The following is a 15,290-nucleotide window of genomic DNA, read 5'->3' on the forward strand; positions in this document are numbered from 1 at the left end:
TTCAATAAAACGTCGTAAAATTCTGGGTCTAGGGTCCATACCTGTAAATTCGTCATAAATTATGTACAATTCAGTCATAAATTATGTACAATTGTGACGCTCTTTAAAATATCATAAAATTTTTGTCGTAAATCACCACATTTTTGTTTTTAGTAAATGGACTTTGATGAAAAGACACACCACACCAGGGCAGATTCGCAACGTTTTCAGCGCTGGCTTTCGTGACAGACAGGTGGAGGAAACATGTTTCCAGAAGTACGTGCAAGATTCCTTCCTAGCTCCCACCACCACACACAGCCGTCAGCCGTGCATGCATAGCATATCTTTCGTATTATGTGTTGCCCAGTTGCAGATGGAAGGAACCTAGCTGGAGGATTGGCGTCACCGTAAGCGTCTAGCTGTTTGGTAGCTAGTCTGTAGGCTACGATGTGTGTAGACTGTCCAGTTCATGTGGCTGAGATGTGCAGAGCACGCAACGGGGGGGGGGGGGGGGGGGGGGAGGGGGCAATCCTTCTTATTATTACGACCAGCACTTGTTGTGTCGACATATGTAGACGCGTCGGTCGATGTCGTAAGGTCGGCCTCTGCACCCCTGCAAATACGGACACCGTAGTACGTACCTGCTTAGCTGAAAGGATACGACTAGCTACCTCAGCGCAGTACAGTCGCGATGATGCCACACGCATAGCAGTAGCAGACAGTTGAACTAACCGCATACGTTGGTTCCGTGGATGGACGGAGATGTCGAGGAGAGATTAAACTCGCGGGCTAGTTGCGCCTTGTCTCCTTGAACCCTTCTCCTCAGATCTGGCAAGCGGCAAGTGACGGAGAGAAGAATAGCTACTAGTGGCAAGTAGCACTGTCACCGCAATGCCGTGTCGTCTCTTGGCGTGTTGCGAATTAAGCAAGCTGCCGGCGGGCTTCCTAACCACGGCGCGCGCGCGCACCTTCTCCTCTGACGCCTACATACGTACTGTCCTACGTACCGGTGATAGTGGCAGTACTACCGATCGCGGCGATCACTACAGTTTACCCGTCACCGGACGGGGACCGAATAATGGGCGGGCGTGCTTGCAATCATCATCTGAATCCGGTCGACGACGACGACAAACGTACGTGCTGTATGTGTTTTTCTCCATCCTCCTAACGGGAGTAGCACCGGACAGTATGGTACTACCATTTCTCCTACATTATTGCATGCCACAATCACAATCTTTCGCACGAGTGGAAAAGCGAGGGTGCCGACTAATACTCTTTTCTTTTCTCTGATGAGAAAGGTGACTGAATACTGATACTAATCCTACTCCAACTGCAAGCAAGTCATCGGTAAGCTTGGGCGATCTCGCAGGCAAAAAAAAAAGAGAAGCAGCTTTGACCTTGACCACGTACAGACGGAGATCTGCCACACCACACCGAGATCGCTTTACGCGGATGCGTGCTTACTCTGAGATACGAGAGAACGAGCTTCTTCCGCCCATGATCCATCCAACTATTCCGCAGAACGAACAAAGCACGCACCCTTCCATCCCAACATTGGCCTGCCCAGCTGTGAAGGAAAGGATCAAAGGACGACGGATCATCGACGGCCGGCGAAAAATAAGTACCCCCAACTGTACCCGTATAGGAAAAGGAGGACGCCGCGCCGGTCCGGTGGTCCCGCGGGCCTATCCATGTCGGGACGGCTGCCTCCCTCCCAGCCGCGGCGCCATGAAATTTCCCCGGCCTCGCAAAGGTTCCGGGACCCCGATAGTGAGGGACCGCAGGCCAGAGGCAGATGCAGAGATGCTGGGTGTGCGTGCGCCCCGCTTTCGTTTCGCCCGCCCTTGGATCCGATCGATCATCCGACCGGCGGCCACCTAGCGCGGGCGCAATGAATCGGCCGCCACCGACGCACGGCCGCACGCACGCACACATGGACAGCCTCGCAGGCGAGGTGGGCCCGGCCCGTCACGCGTCTCCGAGCTCCGGGAGCCACACGTGTACGCCTACGCCCCCAGCAGCAGCGCTCGCCGCTGGCTCGTGTCCGCGATACATCTGATGTGACAATAGAAAAATAGAAAAATAGGAGTGAGAGTGACGACCAGTGATGAGCAAATACGTAGTCTAAAAACATGTAAGAGAAATATATAGATCTAATAAAATATTTTTTTATTTCTCACCTCCACATCAATATACTAAGTATAGCTATTACAATCGCGGACGCCCGGAGCGCCCAGCACCAAAAACTGCAGACTGCATGCTACAGTGGCCGCGGCAGCAGCTGCCACGGCCATACAGCGCGGGCCACGGCCATACAGCGCGGGGCCATCCCGCCGCGCACGTAACGCAGCGACAGGTAGGTGGCCTGACGGCCACCAACCTCCCCTTGACGCCGACGTGTGGGTCGCCGCGCCGACGCCGTCTAGGTTCGTGCACGCCGTGTCGCCGTCTCGCCGACCCGCCCCGCCCGACGAAACGAAACGAGCACGCGCGCGCCGCAATCCCAGCGCCCCCTGCCGCAGATCCCGTGTAGTTTGTTTAGGCCTCGCGCCCGCGTCGGGATGCCGTGCCATGCCGCCCCGTGCCCGCTCGCTCGTCGAACGAAGATGCTCCTCGCCTCGCCATGTTTGTTTACTCGCGTCGCCGGAGCGCATAGAATAATCCACCGCGGATCCGTCGCCCCCCGACGACCCCATCGGATCCGGGCCCATCCTTGTCACTCCGATCTCCGGCCGCCGATCCTTTTATTTATTTATTAAGTATAATTCGACGACGAATAATGCCCAGCAGTGGACTCGTGGCGGTACTAGCACGAGCTGTGCAAACACGATGCGCTGCGAACCTGAGACGCGCGCATGCGTCCACGGTACAGTGCCACGGTGGTGGGGCACCGCCGTTTACGAGCCGGCTCCCCCCGCGCGCCTCTGCTTGTCCGCTGGCCTCGGGAGCGCACGGCGCGGGCGCGGGCCGCGCCGGCATCTCCGGGCTCGGAGCTCATGCGGCCACTGGCTGTTGCACGTCGGCTCCCTCCCCGTGCTCGGCGGATGACAGCGACCCGGTGACCGCTTGTCCTCCCGGACCCGGTGGCGCGCCGGTGACGGGATCGCCCCGCCCGGCGCCCGGACCCGGAGCTGTTCGCTCGAGCGCCCGGCCTGGCCTGGCCGCATTATTGCGGGGGATCACAGATTCACAGGATGACAGGACAGTGGATAGCGAGGAGGATGCCGTGTCCGGTGAGACGTTGCGTCGGAGCAGAGTTCCGAAGGCCGGAACGTAGATAAATAAAAAAATTAATTGTATAGTTTTATATATACGATGAGACAAATTTTTTGAGACTAATTACATCATGGTAGGACAATTATTACCAAAAAAACGAAAAATGGTACAGTATCCGATGCAATTTTTTTACCACTATTTTACGGATCTAACACACAGCCCTGCTCGCTTTTGCGCAGGAAGGGTCACGGGAAGGAGCGGGCGTGTGCAGGCAGGGCCGGCGGCACGCCATCTTGGTGCAAGGCACCGTCGGTTCGGTTTGAGTTTGACCGACCGCCGGGGCTCACTCAACCGCGTTGCTTTCGCTTCCGGTACACAGAAAGGTGAGGCTGCATTGCCCCCGTTAGCAGTGTCAAAGGACAGGCACGTTCCGTCGCACACGAATTCGAAGCAAACGCATCCTATTTTTTTGGTTTTCAGAAACAAGGGAACCGACATTGTGCACAGGATGATGGGAGAGCCAGTGCTCCATGAATGGATTTCAGAAGCTCAGGTGTCCAGCTCCCCCCAATTTGCAATGCGGCTGGCCACCAGATTTTAGGACCGGATCGGATGGCCGTAAATGATCTATCATGAGCTCCTCTGCTCCTGTCACTAATATGGCATCACTCACAAGTCAGAAGTAGTAGTAGTAATCAAGTTGCGTGTCAAAAAACAAAAAAAGTTTGTCTGCTGCTGATGGAGTGACGGATCAAGAATGGTGGTTATCTCCGGCCTGACCACTCTGCATTCCCAAGAAAACCACGAAACAACACACAGGGCCGCAGCAACCAAATCCCCCGCATTATTCCCACCTGCCCTCCCTGCTCCCCGACCCAATAATAATTCAGTCATTCTCTCTCACTCGCATCTCCCTCGCCAAGAAAACAAAAAAGATTTGGTGCCTGTCCCCAGCTTCTGATGCTGCTACTAATCCACCGAGTATCATCATCGTCTCCTCCTCCCTGCTAGTGCTGATTAGACTGCACTACCGCAGTGGTTTGGGAATGGAGTCGGCCGCTGGCCTTTCCCTGTTCCTTCGGTTAAAGAACTAACAGCGGTGGGACAACGAGGATTGATGCCATTGCCCGATTCTTCTTTCTCTCCACCTCCCTTCTTTTAAGCACCTGCTTTCCCTGGCCTTCTTTTCCATTCCCATTTGTTTTGGCGGCGGCTGCTGCGCCAGCTTTCCTGTGCCCCTTTCGTCTCCCGGGGTATTCTCCTGCTCTCCCCTCCAGCCTCTCTGTCTCGTCCTTATACCAGCTCCATTGGCAAGCTACGAGGAGCCTGCTCTGCTTCTCCTCCATTGTTCTTGGCTACTAGTTCTGTCGCAGACTCGCAGGTACCCAAGAAAGCCTTGCCTTTTCCTTTGCAGGAGCGACTAAGCTCAGCTCTTTCGAGAACCGGTGCAGCTGAGCTCCAGGCTCCAGCTCCCCGGACAAAGCTGAGCCACGGCGGCATCCTTTCTCGCTCTGTACATGGACAGCTCACTGTTCGCCACAACAGCTCAAGGTACGGCATGCATCCCTTCTGCCAGATGCTCATATTCTTTGCTACTACTTCAGCAATGTTAATCCAGCCTGATAAGATCACTGAGTGAGTGATCAGATGCATCTCTGTGGAGATCGCTAGCACTGCACGTGCTACTCATGGCCATGGATTGATCGATGGCTGGCGCTTGGCAGGTTCTCGGAGGTGAGGGGAGAGAAGGCTTGGTCGGCGATGGAAAGGGAGTCGAGGTCAGGGGTGCTCTCGGAGACGGGGTCCTGCGCCGGCACGCCGAGGTCGGTCCAATCGTCTCGCAGTCTCCAGCACCGGTACTCTTCACGGAGGTTAGAGCTGTACTCCTCTCAGCGTCCTGAAACCTGCAAGAAACTTTTCTCCTCAAACTTGTTCAATTCGTCATGAGCAGCTTCCGTAGGAAATTAAGCGCCCATTAGTGCAGAGGAATATTAATTCGCAAGCGCTGAATAGATGTGCAGCCGTGCAGGGAACCTGAATAAAGGCCACAAGTGGATTGCTACCTGTAGCATTCTAACCGTGTTTAAGCCCTGTTCAGATCATCATCCGTATTTGGGAGTACACAGCAATTATGCATTATTTCAGTTCAGCAGCCTATTAACTTCTTTCTGTACAGTTCAACCGTCCTATTCATATCGCATTGAATTCCTTTAGACCACAAGTACGGTACCACTGTACCGCTGTAGTGTAGTCCACTGTCTAGAATTCATCTTCAAGAAAATGGTTCACAATGGTATCAACTATCAGTATGGATTAACCTACTCTTAGATTTACTTTTACCACACAGCCGCAAAAATAGTAAGGCAGAAAATTTTCCTAGCAATTCCCTAAGTTTAGACAAGGCTTAGGGGTTATGAAGCCTTTCAATTAATTTGTGTCAATACATCAAAATTGGAAAGTAATGTTCTAATAATTTACTGCTGTCGTTTTAGCATTCTGAAGACGCATGAAGGCGCACCAGATATGTCACCACGATTCTCCTATTGCAAGCCTGTGAGTAAATTGGATCCATCTTGCGATTTGTTTTCATATACATTTTATGGTTTACTTATTGGAACGACCTTTCGTCATGCAGACAACCCACAGAGAGAAGATGATCAACAGAAGGCACTCACTTAACTTGCCAGAGCAATTGCCAGACCATTGCTCCAGAAAAGCGACAGAACGAACACAAAAGGCTACCTCAAAGGTTTGTAGCAACTCCTACAAAATTATTCCAAAAGGTTGAGGACAGTATATGTTTTTCTTAAAGCAGATGAAAGACAAGATGCATATGTTATATGCTACTGTTCATTCACTAGTAATGCTCTTAATACATCACTGACATTGATATCCAGAGGGGATGTAATTGTAGGCCAAGACTGTCCTTTGAATATTTAATCTTTTTTTTTCAGGGAAAAGTTTTAAATCTTTGCAATGAAAACTGAATTGAGAAATATGTTACTGTCCATCTGTCACTGCCTCACTGGTCCTTTTATTCTGTGTATGGTTTCTTAGTTGTGACCTTGCAATTCTGCAGTCTGTTGCAGATTTAGTTGGGGAGATTGCAGCTCTTGAGCAGGAAGTCATACGCAAGGAACTACATCTGCTTTCCCTCTATAGAAGAGCATTTGATCAATATGTATCTGAATCCTGCAGCTTCACAAGTGAGGTACATAATGAAAGATCGGATCAGATATATATCATATATGAAGTCTAAATGTCAATGTCCTAATATTACTGTAACTAGCAGCAGGTGGACCAAGAAACCTTGAAAAACATTGACGAAGGCGCACTCCGTTTAAGGGTTATAAAGCAATCTGCAGCCTTCAACTTGCCAACCGTCTCAAATTCTGTTAGTGTGCAGACCATTTCTTTCATTCTTTCATACTAATGGCACCATCTTTCTAGCTGAAAAAAAAAATGACACAGCTCTCATAGGCTACAGGAGGTACCTAAATCAGGTGCAAGGCATTCCAGCCTTGTGAACTTCTTGAGTGCTTCTATTTCAGAATATGTGCCTAAGATCTCATGCAAATTATCGGAGGACATTTTGAGCTGCATTGGTGCTGTCTACTGCAAACTTTCAAGCACGCAACGGCAAGACGCAGAATGCATGACTTCACCAAGTCCTGTTTCATCTTCAAGTACTTTTTCTCCGAGGCGCCGTAATGACAGTTGGAGCCCTCGGTTCAACTTTGATAGCCCACGTCAGTATGGATTCCAGAAAGAGAAGAATGAACAAAACATAGACATGATTGTCATTCCGAGGATACATATCGATGCTGACAAGTTTGATTATGCCTCAAAAATGTTGGAGACTATCAGGTAAAGCAACCGAAGCGAGGAAAACAGCATGTTTTCTAGGTGCTGATTTAATGAAGACAAATTTCTTCAGGTGCTAGTTTATGTATTTATTCATGCTGTGCCCCACAGGTCCCTGATACAGCGCCTCGAAAAAGTTGACCCAATGAAGATGACACATGAGGAGCAGCTCTGCTTTTGGATTAATATCCACAATGCTCTAGTGATGCATGTATTGCTCAGTCCTGAAAATCCCATCTCACCTTTCCTGTGTCCCACTGTTAGCCCCATAATTCAGAACTCATGCTTAACCTGCATTGCTGCCTTGTGATATGACAGGCTTTTCTGGCCTATGGTCTACACGACAAGCGCATGAAGAGCACGGACATGATTCTGAAGGTACAGCATTTCATCTGCTAGTGCTATCTCTGTTTACAGACAAATGTATCTGACCATTTCGGCATTTTTTTCGTCAGGCTGCGTACAACGTGGGTGGGCAATCAGTAAACGCCCAGATTATTCAGAACTCGATTCTTGGATGCCAGTCCCATCGCCCATCATTGGTACGTCCATGAGCAAACTATGGCATTTCCTTCAGCAACAAAAACAGAGCCACTCATCAGAAATTCAGAGCAAACAAACTAACAAGAAGAACGTTTTCAGTGGGTCCGCGCGCTATTCACGCCGTCGAAAAGATCCACGGCAGGGACGGCCAGGCACCCCTACACCCTCCACCACCCCGAGCCGATCGCGCACTTCGCGCTGTCGACCGGGGCATTTTCAGACCCGCCTGTAAGCTCCCAGCCCTAGCATCTTCAGAGCCGATGGCGACCGGCAGGAGGGCACTGGCACGCCAAGTCCTCACCACCGCAGAACTTTCTCTTGCTGCGCTGCAGGTCCGGCTGTACACGGCGAAGAAGATCCACCAGCAGCTGGAGACGGCGCGGACGGAGTTCATCCAGGGCAGCGTGGTGGTGCGGAAGCAGGCCCTGCTGCTGCCCAAGGTGCTGCACTACTACGCCAGGGACGCCGCGCTGGAGCTGCGGCACCTGGTGGAGCTCGTGTGCGAGAGCATGCCGGAGGCCCAGCGGGAGCGCTGCCCGAGGAGGAGGGCCGACAAGTGCGTCGAGTGGATGCCGTACAAGTCCGCCTTCAGATACGTTGTACATAGGGACCTGGCTGACTAGACGCCACATGTGGTGTTGTTTCCGCTGCTGCTGGCTTCTGTCCATCGAGACACCTGCCACAGTGTAAGTAGTGTGGGGTGTGCATGCGAGTGTGTGGCTGTAGATACGGGTGTGGCTGCGAATTGTGAGTAGTTTTGAGTTAGGGCTGGTGGCTCAAACACTGTACATTTTTCTTTCTGTGGATGTGCATTGAGGAATTTGGGATTAAGATTATGAACTGATGAATTTTGACCCCCTCAAAAAAAAACTGATTATTTTTTCCTCTCTCTCCGGCTCGGTGCTGCTGTCACGCTTCCGGTGATCATCAGTTCATCACCGACAACCACAAGCACAGCAAGAGGTTCGCAGAAAAGATGGAGACAATAAAGGTAAAGCGAATGGCTAGATTTTATTTAAGTAGTCGTACAATCCGTGAGCGATGAACTGAGAGCAGCTGCTTAAGAAAGGACGCTGACACGACATGGAATTATTGAAACGTATTTGGCTCGGAGCCAACGATTTGTGGACGTGATCCGACTGACTCTGTTTGGCTATGGCCTGTTCTTGACGACGACAGCTTCCCCCTCCATCACAACGGGCACTCCAGCAGGTGGCCCTGGTCTTTGAGCGACTGGACACAGTCGTCGAACATCTCCTGCAATCCCCTGAACTTGAAGCCCAGCGCCTGCAGCTTGGACGTGTTCAGCTGGTACGTCTGCTTGCCGTAGGGGTTGTCCAGCCTGCAGAGCGATTTCAGGAGGCGCGTTTCGGTCAGAGCTTTATTTGGGTTCATCTGATCAGTGGCACATATCTGAATTCTGAACGACGACGAACCTCCGAGGTATGGGGAAGACCGGGTATCGTTTCGCAAGGAAGGAGACCAGCTCGTCGTTGTCCAGCACCACCGAGCTGCACAGGTATCTCCCGGTGGCCTCGGGCGTCTCGTACACGAGGATATGGCTGCTCGCGACATCGTCGATGTGGACGTACCCCATCCTTCCGTAGCAGCTGAATCTGGCAGTGTCACCTGAAAAGCCATTTTGTTAGGATTCACTAGAAAAGCTGAATACCTATCATGGTGAAGATGTGAAAAACAGGGCTAGATGGTGGTATACTGGTATTGTAAGGAACATGGATACCTTGGAATAAGCCTAGGACATCTGAAGCTGTAACGCATAATTCGTGGGATAAACTGGGCCCAATCACAAATGAGGGAAGAACAGTCACAAGGTCAATGCCATTCTCTTTGGCGAACTCCCATGCTGCTTTCTCTGCAAATACCTTCGCCAGGCCATACCATAGCTTTGGATGGAAAAAAAGGGATAAACACCATTCTCAGATCAACGTTTGACAGTACATGGAATGCAAATACAACGTTTGAAGTTAAGCTAAGGAGTAGATTCTTCAATTTATCACCTGCATCTTTTCACATAGTGGCACAGAGCTCCATATTGTTTCATCCAGTGAGATATTCGGCTGAGCATCATCCCTGATCCTCACCGCAGATGACGAAGATGTAAGAACAACCCTTTTCAGAAATGGGTTCTTTTTGCACGATCTTAGCACATTCAGAGTACCGTTTACTGCAGGAATAAGCGTTGCTTCCTGCAACATGAACACCACATGAAAACAGTTTAACTTCAGGTAGATGCATTTCCAAAGAAGGAAACTAGAATTTGAACTAAAACTTCTAAAGCCAAAATAAAACAGCAAATCTATACACAAAAGAGTGAACTGTTTAAAGCAAAAGCAACATGCCTTGCTACTAGAATCAGATTTAGCGAGGACAGGAGATGCAGTGTGGAAGACGCCTTCACAATCCATCACAGCTTCATCAAAGCTCCCTTCCTCCAACAGATCAGCTTGCACAATCTGCAGTCTCTCTTTAGCACCAGGCAATTTCCAAAGGTGTGACACTTTCTGGCGATTTCCTGAAAAATCAGAAAAAAAAAGTTCATTGTACAAGCATCAATATACAATATAATCAAGAGGATGATAGCAAAAGGATTGATATGTGTGTAAATACCTGGGTCTCTGACAGTCCCTACCACATGATATCCAGACTCAAGAAGCTGTTTGATAAGCCAAGAGGCAATGAAGCCTGAAGCCCCAGTCACGCACACTTTACCCTTACTTGAGCTCACCATTTTCTAAGACAGTTGCAAGGGATGCTGAGCTCTGGTCCGAATCCACCTTCTCTTATACGCACCACAAGGAATATTCTAGAGAAGGAAGAGCAAGAATTGTACATCACAGCAACCCAGTTACGGTGATCATGATAAACAGATACAAGCTGGGTTGGTGGGGGGTAGATTTACAATCCATTCAGGAGGTATCCCATTCTAGGTGACAAGTTGGTATGAAATAAAGTTGGGTGATTTAAAATGAAGTTTGCAGGCTCTTATGCCAATTTTCTTTGTTCATCCCATCATCTTGTGACTGTCAAAAAAGAAAGGGAGACAGCGGGCAATGCATGGCATGATCAAGACGCGTAGGTGATCCTTTTAGCTGGTTGGGAACAGTCATGATTCATCAGTCAAACGAATGTGGTTGTTTCCAGACTTCCAGTCGATGTTGCAGCCATTGCAAATCCAATTACACTATCTTTTGAGGAGAAAACGCTGTGGCAAGAGCATCAACAACCCCATGGAAACTGCTGAACCTGGTGCTCACGACGTCCACCTCGACGTTGAGGCTCCTGGCGCCGTCGGCGGTGACCGGCCCGTGCGCGGCCACGACCATGCCGGGCCAGCGCTCCCTCAGCCGCGCCCAGCTCCACCCCGCGGCGTCCAGCCCCTTGAGCAGGCCCTCCACCTCGGCCGTGCTCGTGAACACGACGGCGTCGGGCGCCGCGGCGTCCGTGTCCACCAGCGGCCCCGCGCAGCCCGGGCCCGCCCAGCACGTGGTGTACGCCGGCGCGCGCACGGCAACCCAACCGGCCGCCTCGAGCCCCGCGAGGAACTCCGGCACGACGGGGGGCTCGCGCAGGCCGACGACGTCCGGGACCGGGCAGAGCACGCGGCGGCCGGACCCGGGGCCCAGCGCCTCCACGAGGCCGGCCGGGGTGGCCACGTCGGGGACGAGGACGGCTACCCTCGTCCCGGCGTCGCCGCAGAGGCGCGAGAGGAAAGCGCGGTCGAGGAGGTCGGCGTCGCTGCCCAGGGCCGCGACTGTGAAGGGGAGCGCGGAGGCGGAGGCGCCGGAGCCGGAGCCGGAGAGCGGGCGGTGGGAGGTCGGGAGGGCGCGGGCGAAGGCGGAGATGCCGGAGCGGGAGGTGAAGGCGATCGCGGCGAAGGGGTCCAGGGCGCCTGGCAGGAGGAAGGGGCTGAGGCGGTCGGGGCCGTGCGGCTGGACGGCGACGGTGGGCACGGGGACCGGGCGCGCGCCGCGCTGCCGCAGGAGCGCGCCCAGGCGGCCGCCGTAGGCGCCGCCGCCGCCCGTCTGCGGCGTCGTGAACGCCACCCGGCGGCCGGCGAGCGACAGGGCCTCGGGCGGCGGCTGCGCCATTGATTTCCTTCTTCCAGGGGAAGGCGCCGTGCCCGCGCGGGGGTGCTAATCTAGAGAACGGATTATCCACTACCTTCTTCTGCGTTACGGGAACAGAGTGGATAAATTTTCAGACCCAGGATCTGTTGCATTTCCTGTGGTTTGTCCTCTGTGGTAACCGGATCGCAGGAAAGGAAAATTTGGGAAGAAGCAGCGAGGACACCGTAATTACAGAAATTTTTTTTAAAGCAGACTCGAGTCGAGGAGGAAGAGCACAACGCAGTCTATTCTTCAGAGAATCACACCGTGATCGTTTTTTTTATTTGAGAAAATCACGCCGTGATCGAGTGCGGTTGCTAAAAAAAAAGTTGCCGTGACAAGGCCCAAGGTCAACCCTTGCTCGCATTCGTTGCATGGGCCGCCCTAGGTACAGGGCTCAAGGCCCACTCACCCCCACACCTTTTTTTTTGAATCCCACGCCACACCGCTTGGGCGGTTTTTCTTTTTTATATTTTTAAAAATAAAAATTTCAAAAATATATGTCCGTTTTGAAATATTTCAAAAATACCCCTGGTCGCCCCCATAGGGCGACAGGCTTTAAGTGTAATTTTTTTTCAAATTCACAATGAGGTCCCTGGAAGAAAAAAAAGGTCATGTCGCCCGTGGGCGACAGGGGCCTGTCGCCCCCGCCTCGGGCGACCGCTGGGCCCAGCACGCGCCCCGGCCCACGGACGCGGCAGGGGGGCCTGTCGCCCCCCCTCGGGCGACAGGGGCGGCCTGTCGCCCCCCCTCGGGCGACCGGGGTATCCCTCTATAAAAACTCCAACCCTCCCCATACCCCCTATAAAAGCTCCAACTCTCCCCTTCCCTCCTCATTTGAGCCCGAAAATTCCACAAAAAATCCAGAAAAAAAGAGAGGAGTGAGGAGAAGTAAAGCGGCGAAGCCCTGCCGGATTCAGCACTTGTGATCTGCAGGTTAGTACATTTAGTTTATATATTGTTATATTTAAGTACTACGTATTTAAATATGAGTAATTTAAGTAGGGGTGAGTAATTTAATTTAATTAGTGCTATAGTAGAACCATTTAAGTAGGAGTTCAATGATACTTTAGTTTGTAGTTACGTAGTAGTAAATTAGTTTAGAAAATTAGTTCTACGCATTTATTATTACAATTGCAGTACTATTAGAGACGTGTTTATAAATTAATTATGATTTAGAATAGAATTTGGCATATGCAGTATAGAATTTGAGTGTCATCACGTAGTTATGAATACTTATACGTTGTAGTTGAATTTCATACTTAGTTTTTACGGATTATTGAATAAGTTAGTGAAGTAAAGAGTATAACTCGATAAGTATTATATGATATACAGATATGTCGAGCAAGATGCAGTTTCAAGTATTTTATGGTGAATACAATGTTATGTATGGGCCAAATGGAGTAGATCTTTCTGCCTTTAAGCGCACATCTAGCGGCATAAATAAACCTCTGGAAAGGAGTTTTGGTTCCATATGTAAGTGGCTGCAGCGTGGGTTCCATGTTGATCCGTTGACACATGTGATCACTGTCCAGTCTCTTGTTAATTGGGAGGTAGAAAGTGAATTATGAGAATTGATGATGATACACAGCACTGATGACTGGCAGAAGTACATGCAAGCAGCTCTAGAGCGTGGGTGGCCTCTGGCCATTCTTGTTCAAATCCGGGAGAAGACAGAAAATGAAATCCAACATTGTGCAGATCAAGGAACTCCGAGTATTCGAAGAGAGACCAATTATGTTGAGCAAGATGAGTCAGAAGAGTCAGAGAACCAAAGCATGGGACCACAGGGCCTTGCTGATGAGGGAGAGAGGATACATAGCATTGTGGACGAGATGGAGGCAGAAGATCAAATCGCAATAGAGATGGAAGAATATGAGGGCTCATCTGATGACGAGCAGTACTCATTGCCAAAAGAGTGGAAGGAGATGTCGCAGAAGATGTACGAAATCAGGAGTGGGAGTACAGAGGGAATGAGGTAGTGCAAGGTGCAACATATCCAAACATTGAAGCCGTAAAAGATGCTGTGAGACTATGGGCAATATCATTGAAACGAGAATTCAGAGTCGTAAAGTCTGGCAGTAAAGAATATGAGGTGAAGTGTGTGAATGATGGATGTCCATGGCGAGTACATGCATTTAAGGGAAAATGGAAGTCCAACTGGAAATGTTCCATTGTCACAGAGCACACTTGTTTGCTGTCAGAAGTTCTTCCCTCGCATCGCAATATATCATGCGACTTTGTTGCAAAGCAAATGTATGGGTTTATTATGGACAACCTTAATTATGAGCCAAAAATGATTGTTCGACACATTGAGCAGACTTACCAGTACACCATCAGTTATTTGAAGGCATGGAAGGCTAAACAAAGGGTGTTGGAGATGCGGTTCGGCACATACGAGGCTTCATATGATAACCTACCTCGTATGTTATCCCAGGTTGCTGCTAGAAATCCTGGAAGCTTTTATGACATATACCTCGTACCAGCCGTGACTAGGGGACAAAGAATTATGCAACGAGCCTTCTTTTGCATAGGTGTTTGTGTTAGAGCATTTCAGTTTTGTCTTCCGGTGATCTGTATTGATGGCACATTTTTGACTGGAAGGTATAAAGGTCAGATACTCACCGCAATCGGTGTAGATTGCAACAACCAAATAGTTCCGCTCGCATTTGCATTTGTTGAGAATGAGAACATAGACAGTTGGTATTGGTTCCTTGAACGAGTGAAGATTCATGTTGTTGCTGCACGCCCAGATGTGTGCCTTATTAGTGATAGACATGCAGGTATCCTGCAATCAATACTGAAATTGCAACGTGGAACTGCGACAACGCCTCCATTGTGGCCCGATGTCCAAAACAGGTGGTGCATTAGGCATATGGGTGCAAACTTCTATGAGCACTTCAAGAACAAGGATCTTAAGAACCTGTTTAAGAGGTTGTGCACCCAAAATCAATAGAGAAAATTCAATGTATTATGGCAGATGCTTGATCAGTTGACTACAGAGCTAGTGAAGGCAAGGGCATCAGGAGCAGGCACGAGTCAGGCTGCAGAGGCTAGGGATTCAATTGAGAAGCCATTTTCACACTGGATTCGAGGTGCACCTAAGGAGAAATGGTCATTTCTTTATGATACCAACGGAACACGGTATGATATTCAGACAACGAACCATGCAGAGTGTTTCAATATGGTTATGCGTTCTTGTCATACCTTTCCTCTTGTGGGAATTGTTGAGTTCATCATGTATGGGTGCATGAAGTATTTCAGAGAGCGTTACACGGCTGCAAGCATAAACATCAGCAACCCCCAAATTCAGTTTTGTAAAAGAGTGTCACAATATATGCAAGAGAAGATTGAAAATGCCAAACTGCACCGCGTCATATCGACAGGTACAATGGAGCATAGATTTGAGGTTCTATGCAAGGATAGAACTGGTCGTGGTATCCGTAGAGATAGGGTGGTACAGGAGAGTTTGATTACAGTTGATGGCCAACCCTTCTGCTCCTGCATGAAGCCTAAGTTATTGCATTTGCCATGCTCCCATCTCATTGCGGCATGTGCTGA

At 50.2% G+C, this 15,290-nt stretch overlaps 3 protein-coding genes across 6 annotated transcripts; 1 reads left to right on the plus strand and 2 right to left on the minus strand.

Moving 5' to 3' along the window:
- The first annotated feature begins 4,041 nt into the window (after window positions 1-4,041).
- LOC120683415 lies at window positions 4,042-8,450 on the plus strand. Of its 4 annotated transcripts, XM_039965511.1 has the most exons (13): window positions 4,387-4,423; window positions 4,455-4,746; window positions 4,920-5,066; window positions 5,688-5,748; window positions 5,831-5,944; window positions 6,275-6,406; window positions 6,488-6,589; window positions 6,683-7,062; window positions 7,171-7,270; window positions 7,378-7,437; window positions 7,515-7,601; window positions 7,702-7,830; window positions 7,912-8,450. In XM_039965511.1, the coding sequence occupies exons 3-13, from the start codon at window positions 4,957-4,959 to the stop codon at window positions 8,290-8,292; spliced, it is 1,656 nt and encodes a 551-aa protein (XP_039821445.1). In that variant the 5' UTR covers window positions 4,387-4,423; window positions 4,455-4,746; window positions 4,920-4,956; the 3' UTR covers window positions 8,293-8,450. The 4 variants fall into 4 exon arrangements, with proteins under 4 accessions (XP_039821431.1, XP_039821451.1, XP_039821439.1 ...); XM_039965497.1 differs by having other exon boundaries at window positions 4,042-4,746; window positions 6,491-6,589; XM_039965517.1 differs by having other exon boundaries at window positions 4,047-4,746; window positions 6,491-6,589; window positions 7,935-8,450.
- Window positions 8,451-8,588: 138 nt separating this feature from the next.
- LOC120683442 (tetraketide alpha-pyrone reductase 1-like) lies at window positions 8,589-10,777 on the minus strand. The gene is made up of 6 exons (XM_039965527.1): window positions 10,231-10,777; window positions 9,963-10,135; window positions 9,621-9,809; window positions 9,344-9,506; window positions 9,039-9,231; window positions 8,589-8,944 (listed from the first exon to the last, which is right to left on the minus strand). The coding sequence occupies exons 1-6, from the start codon at window positions 10,349-10,351 to the stop codon at window positions 8,794-8,796; spliced, it is 990 nt and encodes a 329-aa protein (XP_039821461.1). The 5' UTR covers window positions 10,352-10,777; the 3' UTR covers window positions 8,589-8,793.
- Window positions 10,733-11,904, minus strand: LOC120683454. Its single transcript, XM_039965535.1, has one exon. It carries the CDS (start codon window positions 11,709-11,711, stop codon window positions 10,800-10,802), a length of 912 nt encoding a protein of 303 aa, XP_039821469.1. The 5' UTR covers window positions 11,712-11,904; the 3' UTR covers window positions 10,733-10,799.
- Window positions 11,905-15,290: the final 3,386 nt, after the last annotated feature.

This window comes from Panicum virgatum, chromosome 2K, assembly GCF_016808335.1.
Source record: "Panicum virgatum strain AP13 chromosome 2K, P.virgatum_v5, whole genome shotgun sequence".
Classification (NCBI taxonomy): Eukaryota; Viridiplantae; Streptophyta; class Magnoliopsida; order Poales; family Poaceae; genus Panicum; species Panicum virgatum.

What these genes read in the sequence shown, in the direction of transcription:
- LOC120683415 (XM_039965511.1), top strand. Translation starts at nt 4,957, where the DNA reads ATGGAAAGGGAGTCGAGGTCAGGGGTGCTCTCGGAGACGGGGTCCTGC. An exon ending in GATTCTCCTATTGCAAGCCT is followed by an intron (nt 5,749 to 5,830) that starts GTGAGTAAATTG and finishes TTCGTCATGCAG; the next exon opens with ACAACCCACAGAGAGAAGAT. An exon ending in GCACGGACATGATTCTGAAG is followed by an intron (nt 7,438 to 7,514) that starts GTACAGCATTTC and finishes TTTTTTCGTCAG; the next exon opens with GCTGCGTACAACGTGGGTGG.
- LOC120683442 (XM_039965527.1), bottom strand. Translation starts at nt 10,351, where the DNA reads ATGGTGAGCTCAAGTAAGGGTAAAGTGTGCGTGACTGGGGCTTCAGGC. An exon ending in AGGGACTGTCAGAGACCCAG is followed by an intron (nt 10,136 to 10,230) that starts GTATTTACACAC and finishes CTGATTTTTCAG; the next exon opens with GAAATCGCCAGAAAGTGTCA. An exon ending in GTCTTCCCCATACCTCGGAG is followed by an intron (nt 8,945 to 9,038) that starts GTTCGTCGTCGT and finishes ATCGCTCTGCAG; the next exon opens with GCTGGACAACCCCTACGGCA.
- LOC120683454 (XM_039965535.1), bottom strand. Translation starts at nt 11,711, where the DNA reads ATGGCGCAGCCGCCGCCCGAGGCCCTGTCGCTCGCCGGCCGCCGGGTG.